Here is a 17,284-nt window from a genome sequence, read left to right on the forward strand (position 1 = left end):
AGCCTTCCTCAATAATTTTTAGACGGCCATAAAGTGACAAACTAGATTGATACTGCATTTTCTCACTATAGATAATGTGCAGTGCTGCAATTTTTGTTCAAATAGTAAAACTAGTAGCACAGACATCCCAACCCCCAAGAAAATAATCAGGACACAAACTAAACCTCAAGAGAAAATAAGAACCAAGAAGATAATGATGCTATAAAGAGGACTTATCCTCCAGAGTTCAATGCTAGTTACACACAAATGTTATGTACACTGATTGAGTAGCACTATGGATTACATTGACTAGTCAATTTTTCTGAGGTTTTTATTTTATAGTACACAACAGATATTCACAAGAGGTTCTGTTGAGCCTGAGGTGCTCAAAAGCACATGGAAATCAGCATGGATGCCTAAATGAGGAGTGCTAGCAACACAAAAAAGTGTGTTACTAGTATTTCTCAAGCCTAAATTCACAACCAACTTGTTACCACTTCAACTCACGGCCAAGGATCGCTTGTGAGTTGTGAGGCCATTCTATATATTCTAGGAGACAGTTTCAATTCCACAAGGAGATGCCTAGTGGAGCCTAGTTTTCTAAACTAGTTGCATTAATCAGTCCATACCAACTCTATTCTACTCTGCCGCTGCTGCTTCTTTTTAATTTTTGTTTTCCTTTCTGCTATCTTAAGTAACAAATTAGTACTCAGTCACAATTTTCTGTGCCTCCTCTTCTTCCATGGTTGGTGATTGGCCCTTCATTAGTGATGAAAGTGAAGTTACAGCCTCTCCAACTGTCATGAAAAGGTAATCTTCTCGAACGAAATCATCAACTTCATCTGCTTTTTGCAGCTTTTCTATAACATCAGCTAGAGGATTCACCAACACAAGCTGTCACAACTCATTCTAGTTAGTTGCAGTTGAGAGACTTAATTCTTATCTGTCAAGGTGTGTAAATAAATCAAGTTTGTCAGTGTTTAGTATTCTTGCCTGAACACCCTTCATTGTCAATGTTGTTTTCAAGTCCTTGAAAAGTGAGACTCCACTTGTGTCTATGGCACTCACAGCTGAAAATCTCAAAGATCATATCATTGATATATTTTTTTTATTATTGAATGTGTATCCCATTTTGCATACAAAAGAAAGTATGAGAAACATGTCCTGTAATATACTCGAACAAAGATCTCTAAAATACAATCAACTCAAACCTCCCTCAATGGATGAAAATGTTAAGTCTTTCATATAGTTGCCCTCAAGAGAGGTGATAACTCCCCCATATTACACCAGAAATTCCGTCATCTATATGGTTTAATTGGTGCTTATATTTTCCAGGTTCAACAATCCAATAATAAGTAATAAATATATAAACAAAAAAGATTTATCTTTAGAAAAAAAAATCCAGCTATTGTGAACCTGAATTAAATCATGTAAGTTTTAATATAGTTGAAATAAAAATTAAATGATTCACAAGAAATCAAGACAATATGTTTACCAAAGTCCAATTTTACAGTTTCAAATACTGATGTAATTACCTGACATTTCCAGAATCACAAATTGAAGGCATAAGTTATCATTTATAGTAGCTTCTTCTTCATCTACCCATCGTAATATTCTGATAATAAATGCAAATGGTTAAATAACAGTGAAAACAATAACCAATGCAGCTAGAAAAGTTTCACAAACATCATAAAATCTGTAAAAATGAAACCAAACCTCTCGTTGAGATATGTGATGTTTGCAAAATTGATGGGAGCCTCTATACTTAAAATAAGAAAACCAGGTACTCTTGTAGCTTCATTATAATGATGAATATTTCTATATATGGTTGTTGCAGGTATGTTCCCCAACATTACTGTTTTAGGCCTTGTAACTTGCAGGAGTATCCTGAAAACTGATAATCCGACCTGATCAACAAGATTGGCATCTCAGTGGTCAATCAAAATGATTAATCAAAAGAGCTATTAGAATGTTAAACCAAAAAAGAAGAGCTCTTAAACTTTTTTTCCCAAGCTTCCACAGATCACTTATTCTCTGGATTTTATCATTTCATTGTTTATATGACTAAATTCTAAAATGCAGAAATATGATTTATGCAAAATAAAATGGGTCTTAGTTGTCATAGATTACCAAGAATTGAGGAGTGTTGGCAACACAACCTCTAATACACTCTTTCCAGCATACTCTTTACAATTAATTGAAATTTGTTGAGTATCATGAAATTATTACAATAATAATAGGGAGTGAGACTCACATTGCCCTATGAATCCAAATAAATTTCAGTTAATAATAAAGAATATATTTGAAAGAGTGTGTTACTAGGCTGCTAGCAGTTTTCTAAAGACCACTGTCTAGAAAAGTAAATTTAAAAAGCAGCCATCAAACATAATGGCAATTCCATAGATAATATGATTGATAGGTAAGCATTGCAAGACAAATTGCAGAAACCATGAACTTACTGCAATAGCAAGGCCAAGCTGGACAGAGATAAAAATCACACCAAAGAATGCAGTCAACATCACAACAAAATCGAATTTGTCTAGCTTCCAAATGAGATAGGCAGAAGGGAGATCAATGAGGCCAATCACTGCTGTTATTATGATAGTACCCAATATAACATTTGGTGTGTATTGAAATAATGGCATAAGAAACAGTAGTGTCACCAAGACTGTCACAGACATTACTAAGTTTGACATTGCTGTTTTAGCACCTGCATTATGGTTGATAGCCGAGCGAGAGAAAGATCCTGAAAGAAATTCATCATTTAAATGGGTTAATATTTGTTTTTGAAACCTTAATACTTAGGCTTCATTAATTTACAAGGCTTTTAGGCTACTGGCATGAACCTGTTGTAACATAGCAGGATGTGGTGGAGCCAACCACATTCATGAACCCGATTGCCATCATTTCCTTGTTTCCATCCACTTTGTAGTTTCGGATAGAAGCAAATGTCCTTGCCACTGCAATTCCTTCCTGTTTCAAAATACCAATGCTCAACTATCGCTTCATACTTCAAAGTTCTAACTAAGTAAACCACAAGAAAAGAAAATCCTAATCTATGCTCAGTTTAGTTATATAAATAAGATAAACGTTATTTGTAGTAGAAATTGTATAACATGTTTCATAACTAAGAAAGAGAAAGAGAGAGAAAAAAAAAAGAGAAGTACAAATGTAATGAAAGATACGATTACAATGAAAAACAATAGACATAAAAAATGATGTTGTTTACTCACTCTTATCGAAAATATAAGTAAATCTTAACTAATTTCATGCATTTAATGTTATCATTCCAAAATATCCTTGGTTTAATTTAGATGTATTTTTAATGACCTTTTTGGCTTTCGCCTAAGCAGAAGCAAATCGGAGTATATGGAATGTAAGTTCAACAAAAGAAGGAGGGTTTCTAACTCAGAGGTGAAAATAGGAGACCATATTATCCCTCAAGTTACACGGTTTAAATATCTTGGGTCTGTAATACAGGATGATGGGGAAATTGAAGGGGATGTGAATCATCGCATTCAAGCAGGATGGATGAAATGGAGAAAAGCATCGGGGATGTTATGTGATGCAAAGGTACCGATCAAGCTAAAGGGAAAGTTTTATCGGACTGCGGTAAGACCGGCGATTTTGTACGGAACAGAATGTTGGGCGGTCAAGAGCCAACATGAGAATAAAGTAGGTGTAGCGGAGATGAGGATGTTGCGGTGGATGTGTGGTAAGACTCGACAGGATAAAATTAGAAACGAAGCTATTAGAGAGAGGGTTGGAGTAGCGCCTATTGTAGAGAAGATGGTGGAAAATAGACTTAGGTGGTTTGGGCATGTAGAGAGAAGACCGGTAGACTCTGTAGTGAGGAGAGTAGACCAGATGGAGAGAAGACAAACAATTCGAGGCAGAGGAAGACCCAAAAAGACTATAAGAGAGGTTATCAAAAAGGATCTCGAAATTAATGGTTTGGATAGAAGTATGGTACTTGATAGAACATTATGGCGGAAGTTGATCCATGTAGCCGACCCCACCTAGTGGGATAAGGCGTTGTTGTTGTTGTTTTCTTTTATTTTTATATCAAGTTCCAATGAATAACAGTGTATAGATGAGAAGGATGAAACGTACCGTGAGGGATAATAAGCCAGTGACAAGGCCAGTTTTGATGGCTAGACCGAGATGACTTCCTTGAAAAAGTAGCTTATCCACTGAAGGAGGATTTACTCCTTGTGGCAATTTTCCAATCTAGCAACCACACCAGCAAGTAGCAGTACATTGGTTTAGTTAGAGTCGTAGTAACATGTGGCTCTTAAAATTCAGTGATAATGATTACAAAAGCAATGTTGGGAGGGAGAGAGTTACCACACTGATGCCATGAAGTTGAGCCTTGATTACAGAAGAGAGGACAGTAGAGATGATGACAGACACAAGAGGAGCTCCAGCTGAGACCCAGAATAGCTTTGGTTTCCTTATGCTCTGCACATATTTATTTTGGTACAAGTTAGTTTTGTTTTTCATCAACAAATGTTAGTTATTAGAATGTTAATTTTTTTGTTAACAGGAGGGAGGGAGGGATCGTTCCTTCTCCCTTAATCATCATTCAACCTACCTTATATCTCCCTTGGTACAAGTTAGTTAGTGAATGCTCAATAATACTATACCCTCTGTTCATTCAAGTGGTTCCAAACAAGTTGCTCTAGTCAGGTACTGAAGTGATGTTGTTCTTTTATCTCTTATGAGAGAGTTGCTATGTTATCATTACAATTTTTTTTTTCCTTTCATCATGGTTGGTATAAAATAGTCTTCATTGAAAACAATGACTAATCTTTGCCATCAACCATAAACACAAGACTCTTTTAGAAATTTAAAATAGCTGAAAGAAAGGAGGGAGAGGGAAAGAGAATTTCTTAATAAATGATAAATGATAAAAAAAAGTATCATCATCTTGAAAAAAAAAAAAGAGTTGAATAATTTAGTGCGTGTTTAGATGGATATTAACAAAATTGATTTTGAAGTAAATAGTTATAATTTTCCAGTTAATTATTAATTTATTTAATTTGTAAGAATTTAACTATGAAAACCGAAAAATAATTGAAAATGAGAATAAAAATAGTTTAACTTTAGTTTATTTTTAAAAAATTGGAGAGGAAGGTTGATCTACTAAAAAAAAAAACTCTAGACTTAAGAAACAATAAGAGTTTTATGTTATGTTAGACAAGACATTTCAATTAGTTTTGAACTTCTTTTACAAACTAGTTAATAGCTTTTAGTATTTTTAAATGTTACTTGAAGTATTTTTTTTTAAACGTTAGCATCTAACTTCTAGTTTTTTATACTTTTTTTCTATCTTTATCTTAAATATATTTATCCAATTTTTTTATTATCATTTTTAAATAAATCATAATTTTATTATTTTTCTATCATTTTTACATTTTTTACTACTTTAATAATTAATTTTATCAAATACTTATAATTTAATAAGTAATTTTTTTTCAGCTTTTAGTTATAAGCTCATTTATAAATTTACAACTAATTTTTCGGTTAGTTTTATTTAACATATTCTTACCGTGTTGTTTATATGAATTGTTTTATACTAATACTTAGTCCTACTCTACATCTTTTTTGTAAAAAAAAGAAAAAAATCTTAGTCCACATCTCATTTAATAATTTAATTATATTTGTTAATTTGTATGAATTTGACTGATCGAGAAAATAAAGAAAGAATATGGAAAATGAGAATAAAATTAGTTTAATTTTAATGATTATTTATGTAAATTGTTTTGTGCTAATATTTAGTCAAAGTTCGCATCTCGTTTGATAATTTAATTATATATATATTAGTATAAGCCAATTCACATAATTTAACAAATTTATTATATAATCTGAAAAATTATTATTAAAATATATGCAATAAATTTTTATACTAGTAAATTATCAAAGTTAAATTCATTTAAGCTTTGAGTTATATATTTCAAACAAAAACGGTAAGAAAATACGTATAACTTAATTAGTAAAAATGAAAAATAAAAACGTACAATGTGTCTTGCAACCAGTAAAAACACCAAGAAGCAAACCCCCATCAATATTGTTTGCCACGACCACTGCAAAAGAAAGCCACACATAACATTTTTTTTAGAATAAAGTATACTATATTGAGAAAAAAATGGAAAAGAATAAAAAAAAAAAAGGAGCAACCTCGTGTTTATTTTGAAAAACAGAACTCAAAACTGGAACCAGGGCCATCTTTTTGGTGAAATGTTTGATTCCGAGAAGGCCCTTGAGCTGTTGCAAAGCTACAATTACAGCAGATCCAGCCATGAACCCAATAAGGATTGCCTTTGATAGAAAATCAATGATAAATCCTAGCCTGCAATCATTTGAGACTTTACCTCATATTTCACTTGAGACCCTTTTTCTTTTGTCATTTTCCAAATGAAAAATTGAAGGTTAACCTCTTAAACTATTCATTTAATTTCTATGGTTGTCTCAATTTTAAGCTTCTTAGTCTCTCTATGCATAAGAGTCAGATTGTTTAAAATTAAAAATTTACTTTTTATGCAAAAACAGATTCAGCAAACATACTGAAACAGTAAAAAACTGTTTATTTTATTAAAGAAATGTTTTTCTCAACAAATAAATTTAAACAAATTATCATAAAGTAACAGTAAGATTTAGCCTCTATACAATTTTTTTTCCAGTTTATCAGTGGTAGAAAGTTCTTGGAGCAGTTTTATACTGCAAAAAAATTCATGTTAGTGAGAGGGACCAAACTTAGGTAAACATAAATGTGTAAAGTCAAAAACTTTCAATTTTCTAGTCTGATATTAGTGACTAGGACCAAAACTTGGTTAACAAAAATATGTAAAGACTAAAACTTATCATTTTCTAGTATCTAGACTGAAACTTAAAATTAAAATAACTACAGAGACTAAGTAAATAGTTTAACTAAAAATGGAAATGCTAATAAGGAATTAATTACCTTAGAATTCCAAGAGCGGCTTGAAAGATCCCAGCAAAGAATGTTGAAGTTAAAGCTAATTGAAGAAAAAGATCAGGTTGTTCACTGGGAGACACTTCCTCTGTGAGCATGGATCCCAGCACTAGGGAAGCAATAGAAACAGGTCCTACTGCAAGATCCATTGAGCTTCCAAGAACAACATACACAAGGGGGGGAACAAAACTAGAATCTGAAATATGTACCAAAGAAAATTATAACAATAGCACTAGATATAGCATGGGTTCTGATTTGTAAAACAAAATAAGCACATCGGCCACACTGCTGGCAAAATCAACATACTCACAGAGTCCCAGAATTGCAGGAAGATTTGCAAGGTTAGCATAACTGATTCCCTGAATGACAAGACACATAATTGAAGAAGAAAACCAAGTGGAGAGGACATTAATAATTTTTCTTGTCTAAGAAACAAATTGAACCTGAGGCAAGATTTTAAAAAGGAGTACACAACCACAATTAATGTCACAATGTCAGTTTGTAGGATTCCATAATTATGTTGCAATCACAACTGCAGTTGCATTAGTCACATTTTTCTACAGTATTCCTTAACATCAAGAATTGCAATCAAACCGCAACTTGTAACCATAATTGTGGCAGCAATGTCAAACATCTTTTTGAGGTTGATGCGATTGCATCACAACTTGTATGTAATTTTTTTAAAACTTAAATATGTTTTTAGTCCCTCAACTTTAAAAATATGTGATTTTTAGTCTTCAAATTAAATTATGCATGTTTTAGTTCTTCAAATTTGTGAAATATTTTTTTTAGTTCCTCTTGCAGTAAAAAATTGTCACAACTAAAAAAGGATAGAACCAACTTCAAAGGATCGAAAACATATTTAAACCTACATGGCAACAAAACTGGACAAATGTAATTTAAAACCTTGTTGATGACTAACCTGGGGGATGGCCAAACTAGCAATGGTGAGACCAGAAATAAGGTCAGATTTAAAAAGTTTGAAGCTGTAACTAGGAGCCCATTGAAGCACAGGGAACACATATTGAGCTCCAAGGATTAGTTTTCTCTTGAGTGGTTGTCCCTTAAATTGGCGCAGAGGATCATCAGGGAAAAAAGTTTCCTTAACCTTGGTGATGAACTTCTGTAGGGAGCTCTTGTAGGGTGGTGCAACAACTTGGTGCACTTCATTGGGTACTTGGTCCATTGTCACTTTGTCCAATGCTACTTCCATAAAATCAGAATTACGTTCCGTGAAAGAGAACTAAACTATGGAAAGTTATGTGCTAAACATAGCTTTATCTTTTGATTTGAGCAATGCTTTTGAGTCTCCTTACCCCATTAATTTACACCCACACAACACACTACACAAAACAAGATCGCACCATTATATATCAAACAAATTTGCAAGAGGGTAGAAACAATAAATAAATTAAAATAGTTTTAAAAATGAAAAAAAATCCTATGCGGTATAAATGTTATTTATCATTATGTACTACGATTTTTGTGTTATGTACTTCTCATTTAGTATTTGAGGCAGTTAGCTCACACAGTAGGCCTTTGGCTGATGCTCAGGTTGATATGCCAGGATTCCCATTCGTACATTTATATATTTTTTTTTTATAAAAAATGTTAGTTTATTAATTTTGTTTGTTAGGAGAATTTGAACTTCTCCTTCCTTCCTTCCCCTTACATTCTTCTCCAACCACTAAAACAACCTTATAAACGGTCTAGAATTTGAAAATGAAACATTTTTCACTCCTCGTTCAATGACTCTATGGTACCATTTGGTAGAGGAAAATAAAGAAATAAAATTGAGAAGAATTATTTAAATTAAAGTAATATATGAAAGTGTGGGATTCATCCCAAATTTTTTAAACCTTCCACTCATTTCTCTTTCTTTTCTTACAAACCGAATGGACCCTAAAAGTCTAAAGTTCTTATGTGCTCATTATTTTTTACTACTCATAGAGTCTGTTATTTATTGGGCTTAGTCAATGTTTTGGTCCCTAAATTTGAAATGTGTATTTTTTTTAGTTACTAATTTTTGTTTTTAATCTTTGAATTTTTGACAAATTATTCTTTTTAATTGATCGCTTGATAAATTCACACTTTGTGGTGGTTTTAAAATATAAATTTTAGCGGTTAAAAAATAAAAATAATAATTTATGACAGCTAAAATCCATCACAAGTATAAATTTATTGTGCAAGGGACTAAATATAGCATTTATAAATTTGAAGGACTAAAAGATAAATACACCCCAATTTCAAAAACTAAAACAGTTATTAAGTCTATTTATTATGACATTAGACAATAGACATGTGGGAAATTTGAATTGGATGGTGCTAATCTCTAGAGTTTAATCACTATACATTATTGGTGTAAGAAAAATTATATTAAAGATTAATAAATAAAAAATTACCATTAATATGACTTTAAGTTATTGTAAAAATTAATAAATTTATCAAACATAATGATTTATGATTGCATATTGGTGTATAATCTATTTTCTCATTCTTTTAACCAAATGTTGATCAAATTTTTTTAAAACATGTAAGAAGTAATGTGAGGGAAATTAGCTTGTGATTTGAAAAACATTAATTTGATTATAAATAGCATTTTTCTTACTTAGATTTTTTTTCTTTCTTTCTTTTTCTTTTAGGATATTCATAATTTGATTAGTTATTAAACTGATAATTAATAAATGTACTATAAATGTCAAATTTTAACTTTCCTTCTTAAAAAGAAGGATGTTACTAATGAGTGTTTTTAGATTATTGGTTAAGAAATTAAAAAAAATATTGTATAAATCATAGGAAAGAATAAAAAAGATTATGTAGAGCACAATCCAAAGTGTTGTTAAATGATACAGGAAACAAATACACTCATGGAAGAACATTGGAGTTCAATCCAAAGGAAGTTTTAACACCCATAATACCTATTACCTAGGTAATGTCAACGCCATAGGCTTATTTAATTAAGTTAGGTTTTGCAGGACATCAATTAAACTCTTTTGGTAAGAAAAAAACTAGTCTTATTTAAAGATTTCAAAGTTTCCTTTCAAAAAATAAAAAATTTAAAAGTTTTTTTGAAAAAAAAATTAAAAGTTAGAAGCATGCCAAAAGTATAAACGGTGTTAATACATACAAGATATTTTATTGACAAAGAATCAACTAATGTACGCAATACCTTACTTTAATATTTTTATATTGTCTCGAAGTTATTATTATTATGAGATCAATTTTCAGCTCATGGATAGTGATTAGATAAAATATTGCTTTAATTTCTGACCTTCGCGTTTTACTTCTATTTTTTACTGACTAGTTATTACTTATTAGTGTTCGGTAGAATAATTTTAATTTTAGCTTGATTATGATTTTTTTTTTCTATTTGCTCTTAAACTAGAATTTTGAGCCTGGTTGTAACATTTGCACAAACCAAACTTTAATTATTTATTATATATACATATATCAAATATATTTATTTTCTTTTATTTATAACTTATTTGAAAAAGTTTTAAAATATGAAATAACTTTTTACTTTTTTATTTGAATTTCATTATTTGAAAAAATGAATTGAAAAATTATTGTATTAATCTTGAAATAAGTTTAACTTTTAGGGAGTATTAATTTAATATAGCCCTATGAAAATATTCTAACTTAATTAATCAGAGGTTTCAAATTCAAATTCTCTTCAATTTAGGATACATATAGTCTAAACAAAACACACATATTTATAACCTAAGTATAAAATTTTCCCAAAACATCAACATAGCCTTGTGAAAACGTATACCAATATTTTTTTTTTTTACATAAATCTTAAGTAAAAAAAATTATAAATATAAAAGAAGATTTGACAGAATATTTGTTTCATTTCATTTTTTTTCTATACATTTTTATGTTTTATACTATTTAGTATTTCTTTTTAGGAAAATGTTTTTCAATGTCTTAAAGACTTGATTAAGGAACTTAAAGTAGAAATATTTTTATTAGGAGGCAAAAAGTTGTACTGTTCATAATTTTTTTTATACTCTTATATAATTTACATAATAAATATTTTTCTCATTTAGTTCCTTAATCAATGTTTTAAATCAATGTTTTAAAGACACTGATTAGCGAGGCCCTTTTTCTATACAAGCAAAATTTTATATATTAAGAGTAGAAGGAATTCTTAAGGTAATTTAATTAAATGCTTATTGATGGGTAACTATAAATTAATTCACAGGAGTCACACACATCTACTTGTCCAATAGCAACAGCAAAACCTTACCTAAAACCTTACCTCCCTGAGTGAAATAAGCTACATGGATCACACAATGTCTTTTGGTATATTTAAAAATTAAAATTTCAAAACTAATATTTAGTTTGAAATCCTCCTTAATGATTTACTTCAAGGTCCTATTTTGGTATCTTCTTCTTTTCACGGAACTAAAGTCATAGAAATTACTTTTCTAACTAGAGTCTTTTGTGATCTTGTTTGTATATATCAAAACCATTTTAATCAATTTCTATCATTTTTTTCTCAATGGATCTAACATCTGTCTTTCCTCATACATAGTTATTTTGCATTATATTCTTTCTTATACTACTACACATCTATCTTAATATTCTCATTTTTACTGCTCTCACTTTTCTCTTATTATCCCTTTAAAATTCAATATTCATTATCACATAATTGTTAATGAATATTTTGCATCTAAGATCAGCAAAACAATGAGAAACACATGTCTAATTTTATTTGGTGACAGAGTTGTAATCAACTCACCTCCCATTTTAATTTCAATTCCCTATTTAGAGCTTTCTTGGGCAACTCAATGGTGCCCCGAAATGTTTCAAGTCCCAATTTGGGTGCCAATAACACTTCGCTGCCTATTTTAGACCCTTCATAGAATCCAACCAGTCCCTATTATAGTTATCCCGTAGAAAATCCATATATAGCACCAATGAGCCTTCTGCTTAATGGAAATGATTACCATGTTTGGGCAAGGTTAATGAATTAGGCTTTGATCTCAAAGGAAAAAAAAAAATCAAGTTTTGCGATGGATCATACCCGTCATTAGACAAATTTGATCCCAATTTTGATGCTGAGTAAAGATGTAATAATTTGATCCACTCTTGGATCTTGCACTCTATGTCGCTGTCCATAATGCAAAAACATCATCTATAAAGAAGAAGTTGCTAAAGTTTAAAAGGATCTTGGGAAGCATGATTTTCTTTAGAATCAGCTCAAAAATAAAATTACTAAAGCTCAAACGTTAAGTTTACCAATAAAATAAAGTATTTTCTATTAATATTTTAAAAGCAAAAAAAAAAGGTATGTATAAATAAAAAGATTAAACATATAACTTTCTTATTTGAAGTATAACAAAGAAGTCTTTTAAATTTTATTTTAGGTCTTATTTAGTGTTTTATCAACCCTGATTCTCTTAAGAGTGTGTTTGGATAGAGAATTTTAACCGAGTAAAGTAATTTATCAGAGAATTTAAATTTCTGTAATTTAGAATTCATTGTTTGAATTTCTCAGAATTTAAAATTTTTCCATCCAAACACACTAAGGAAATTTGGTTCAAATTACAGGATTGCATTATTAAGAGTATTATTTCAAGTAGGGATCTATGCTTGTGACTTCTTTTTACACGAAATTGAAGATATTATGGGAGAAGCTACAAAATTATATGCATATCCCTTAATGTATGTGTTTCCTTGTTTGAATTGAAATTGAGATACTATATAAGTTTTTTCCTTCTCAGGTATATTCATACCTAAAAGAGGTTGACAATAATTTTTTTTTTAAAATAGACTATCGTGAGGCAATGAGAAGTACATGATCACGATTATATAATTCAATTCCTCATGGGATTAAATGATAATTTTCTCAAGGAAGATCACAGATCCTTACGATGGAGTTGTTGCCTACCACGATTAGAGTTTTCTCTGAGTTTAACAATATTAGAGGCTAAATGGTCTAACACCTACCAGAGAGGAGAACCATATCACAATAAATGTAGTAGAAGGTACAAGGAGTTATTGAAGAGGGGGAGTAAATTATAATAAGGAATTAGACACCTCTTTGGGTCTCTTCACCTAACAGGCCGGTCCCGAGGGTCATCCTGGATCGGACTCAATTTTTTTTTAAAAAAAAATTATAGTTTTATAATAATTTTTTCTATATTATTTTATATTTTTTTGAATAAATTAAAATTGTTACTTATTTTATGTCTTTTTTTATTCAAATTAAAATGTGACATACCCTTTTAATAAATTTTCTAACATTTTATAATCATAGATTCAGATTGATTGAATTTTCAATTCTATGATATATTAATATATCAAATAAATAAAAATAAAAATAAAAATTATAAAGAAAATAAAATTAAAATACTAATGGAGCTAGAGAATTTCCTTTATGGGACAATCAAATATAAAAAATAAATTAAATCATAAATATAATTAATATTTTAAAAATATATTCATGTGAGTTTATTCAAATTCAATAAAATTTGAAGGAAGTATGAATTGGTTTCAAACATATAATATTTCATCTTTTAAAGCATTCTTTATCTTTTGGGGGGCCAGAATTAGGAGAGTCAAACCCCCCTCCCTCCTTTATAATGCATACTTTATATATAAATATTTATATATATATAATTTTTTTAAAGATATAAATTAAAGAATAAATAATAACATAAGAGTAAATTAAATAAAAAATATGATATATATTTTCCAGATTTATTAAAATTATGTTACCCTTTAGTGAAGTAAAATGTATATTTTTTTATGATATTATGTGTCTATTTTTAAATATTTTAATATAAGAGAGTCTTAATTAGTATTTTGTCATGGGTTCATAAAATCTTTGGAAGTGATTGAAATGAGAGTAATTAATTTGATTGATAATATAGTGTGATAGGATGAGAGATAAAAAAAAAAATACATCGATGATATTATAAGAGTATTAAAAAATCGACACTCCTATAATAACAGAGTTTGCACATAGTGGCAAAACAAGGCGTACTATAGATTCTTACTATAAGAAACACAATTTCCCCTGGAAAGGGAGACAATGGGAATGGTAAATGTGGCTGTGAATTCAATTGAAGGCAGTGAGAATTGGAGTCTAAAGATGACACTAACCGGGAAATGGATTATCTGCTGTCACTGATCGTGACTGCATATCTTTCAAAATAAATTATATACTTTAAATAATTAACTTAAAAAAATTTATATCATTGGATGGCGTTCGTAGGACCCTGGATTTGTTTTATGACGGCAAGGAATGAAGGTCTCATCTAGTATGTTATTAGAGTATTTTTAATGGTAAATTTTAAATGAGGATCTTAAGTAAGATTAAATATCTCTCAAGATTTTTATTATTTTCTTTAGTAATAGATTTTATTTTAAGCTCTTAGATAATTTTTAATAGATCTTATATGAACTTTACTTTTAAATATTTAATAAATTAAATATAATTCATTTTAGTATAATTTTTAGTAATTTGTTGTCATTTTTGCAAATAAGTTTTTTTTCTTTTAGTTTTGGATTTTTTTTCCTTCTTCTCTTCGGCCATCTGCCTCTCCCTTCTTCCTTTCTTCTTCTTCTATCTTCTTCTCCTATCTTCTTCTCCCTCCCCCTTCCTGGCCTCCCTCCCCCTCCCCTCTTTGGGGTTCTAGGTATGTGTATTTTGTTTTGATCTTTATGATTTATCTTTTTTTTCTTCTTGTTTTTGGTTTTTCTGGTTTTTTATGTTGATCATTCTCATCTTCTATGGGTGCTTTCCATGTGTTGTTGTTGATCATTTCTAATTTTTGAGTAAAAAAAATTATTTTTGAATCATGTGCAGAGATCTTCAGGATTTTTATATAAGAGCTCATTATCTCTGCTACTCCTTTATTAGAAAATTCATAGAAGATCAGATCTTGAGTTCAAGATGTGACACTAAAGTTACTCATAAGGAACATCGGGCTCCTAACTACTACTCCTTTATTCAATTAAAAATAATACAAGACAATTTTGTCCACCACTTAATCTAATACCCCCTTGATTTTGTTATTGAATTCTAGCATGTTATAGGATGCAAGTGAGTCACTATCCTTTTGGAGATGGGAACTCATCATAATCAAGGTGATAGTGGTCCATATGTTGATTTGTTAGAGTGGCAAAGGCTAGATTATTTTATGATGAGTTGCCTTGCTTACTTTGTCTATTTTGGCATCTTCTAGTTATAGTCAAACTATAAATACAATAGGAGTGTTATTAACACACTTTCAAATATATCCTCTTTTATTTGGTTGAAGTTTATTAAAAATTTAAAAATTATGAAATATTCATTAAATAAGGTGTGAGACCCACCACCACTACACATGTGATCTTTAACAATATTTTTTTCTAATACTTAATAAAAATGTTGCTAAAATTTTTTGAGAACATTTGAAAAATGTCATCAAATATGAATACATGTTGTTAATATGTTTTCACGTTATTTTATTAAATATTGTGTATAACTCATATTGTGAAAGATTTTAACACCATGGACTATACACAATATTTAATAAAATATCACAAAAATATATTAATAACATTTATTTATATTTAACGACCTTTTTAAAATGTTGTCAAAAATTGTTAACAACATTTTTATTAAGTGTTAAACAAAAAAATATTACTAAAGATCATATATGCATTAGTTCACCAAATAGTGTGATTCTTAATAAATTTTTATCAATGAGAGAGTCTCTATCAAAAAGAACTTGTTTATGTCACTAGCATTTCTCTAAATATAATGTGTATATTAAATCTTTAAGAAAAATTTTACTATCTTCATTTTTCCTATTAATGCTTATTTATAATCATATCATTAAGTGAGAACTTGTATTTTAAGCTTAATTATAAAGTTTGCTCAAATAAATTAAAGATTTAAATGCAATTTTTGTCCCCCATTTTTAAAAACATGCAATTTTGGTTCCTCTATTTTAAAATAAAGATATTTAATCCTCTTATTTTTTAAATTTCATAATTTTAGTCCCCCTATTTTAAAATAGAAATATTTAATCCTCCAATTTTGTAAAATCCGCGATTTTAATCTTTCAATCAAATTCAAAAAATATTGATCACTAAAAAATTAACTTGATATCCAAATTTAGTGATGTGACACAAGATAACTTGTTTAGTTTACTTCATAATTAATATTAAAATCTTAACTGTCAACTTTTTTAAGTTTGAGAAAAAAGACTAAAATTGTAGATTTCATAGAAGTAGAGGATTAAATGTTTCTATTTTAAAATAAGAAACTAACATTATGGATTTTAATATATATATATATATATATATATATATATATATATAAGAACTAAATGTCTCTATTTTAAAATAAGAAACTAAAATTATGAATTTTAAAATATAGATAAAGACTAAATGTCTCTATTTTAAAATAAGGGATCAAAATTGTTGATTATGAAAAATAGAAGACTAAAATTGGAGTTAAGCGTAAGTTAAAATAGTTTATTTGAATAAATCTATCGTGAAATTTATTTAAATAAGTTTAAAAAAATTATAAAACATTATAACTTATTTTAATATATTCAAATAAGTTTTACATATAAGTTCTTCCAAATACTTTCGGCTGTGAGAATTCCTTATATAAATACACAATACGACTTTATATAATCTAGACACTTATTATCTTCACATTGATAAAATGTAGAATTTCAAATATGTATTATTTTGTAAGAGATACTTCATTCTCGTTTCCAAGGGTTTCAATTGTCTAGAATTGGTCCCTTGGAAATTAAAGAATAGGTGGCATCAATGTATGCTTAAATTAAACTCTCATATTTTCAGAGAAGATAATGTGTATGAAGACAAACTTGCTAACTATGCTATTAACAACTGAGGTTTTTTTTTTTTTTTTTGTGGGATATAGTGCCTGCTTTTTGCTGGGAAGACTTCTTTCAAAACAAGTTTAAACTTTCGTCTTATAGATGTCATTGATTTGGTCACGGGTTTTGGTCTAGTAATCCCATGATTTTTTTTTTTTGTATTAATTCCCTTTATTCTAATTAATATTTTAGTGTGCTGGAAATGATGGATAGGTTATACGATGTCAACCTAGATTGAATCGTTTTTCCTATTATAATGCTTATGCCTGCCTTTTCAAAATAAACTAGATAGGATATTGAAAAGCAATCTGACCTCAGTTAAGAAATTTATATACTATGAAGTATAGTTTAGTTAAATGTTAAACTTTAAACTAATTATGTTATGAACATTTTGAAGAATATAAATATAATTTAATGTGTATGCATGTTAGACTAACAAAGTATTATACATTCGTCTGAATGAAAAGGAACCTGG

General features: G+C 29.2%; 1 protein-coding gene across 2 annotated transcripts; it reads right to left on the reverse strand.

Moving 5' to 3' along the window:
* Nucleotides 1-172: 172 nt before the first annotated feature.
* On the reverse strand, nt 173-8,467 carry LOC100779433 (probable sulfate transporter 3.3). 2 transcript variants are annotated; one of them, XM_003528493.5, is made up of 13 exons: nt 7,878-8,466; nt 7,266-7,314; nt 6,944-7,151; nt 6,160-6,331; nt 6,000-6,065; nt 4,327-4,440; nt 4,093-4,209; nt 2,826-2,952; nt 2,439-2,725; nt 1,696-1,886; nt 1,515-1,594; nt 973-1,049; nt 173-873 (listed from the first exon to the last, which is right to left on the reverse strand). In XM_003528493.5, the coding sequence occupies exons 1-13, from the start codon at nt 8,166-8,168 to the stop codon at nt 682-684; spliced, it is 1,971 nt and encodes a 656-aa protein (XP_003528541.2). In that variant the 5' UTR covers nt 8,169-8,466; the 3' UTR covers nt 173-681. The 2 variants fall into 2 exon arrangements, with proteins under 2 accessions (XP_003528541.2, XP_040873311.1); XM_041017377.1 differs by lacking the exons at nt 4,093-4,209; nt 4,327-4,440 and having other exon boundaries at nt 7,878-8,467.
* Between the last annotated feature and the right edge of the window lie 8,817 nt (nt 8,468-17,284).

This window comes from Glycine max, chromosome 7 (genome assembly GCF_000004515.6).
Source record: "Glycine max cultivar Williams 82 chromosome 7, Glycine_max_v4.0, whole genome shotgun sequence".
NCBI lineage: Eukaryota > Viridiplantae > Streptophyta > Magnoliopsida > Fabales > Fabaceae > Glycine > Glycine max.

Bases quoted from the DNA above. Each gene is read 5' to 3' on its own strand.
- LOC100779433 (XM_003528493.5), bottom strand. From the start codon at position 8,168: ATGGAAGTAGCATTGGACAAAGTGACAATGGACCAAGTACCCAATGAA. The intron at 7,315-7,877 runs GTTAGTCATCAA...CTTGTCATTCAG, and splicing joins CTAGTTTGGCCATCCCCCAG to GGAATCAGTTATGCTAACCT. The intron at 6,332-6,943 runs GTAATTAATTCC...AAATGATTGCAG, and splicing joins GCCGCTCTTGGAATTCTAAG to GCTAGGATTTATCATTGATT.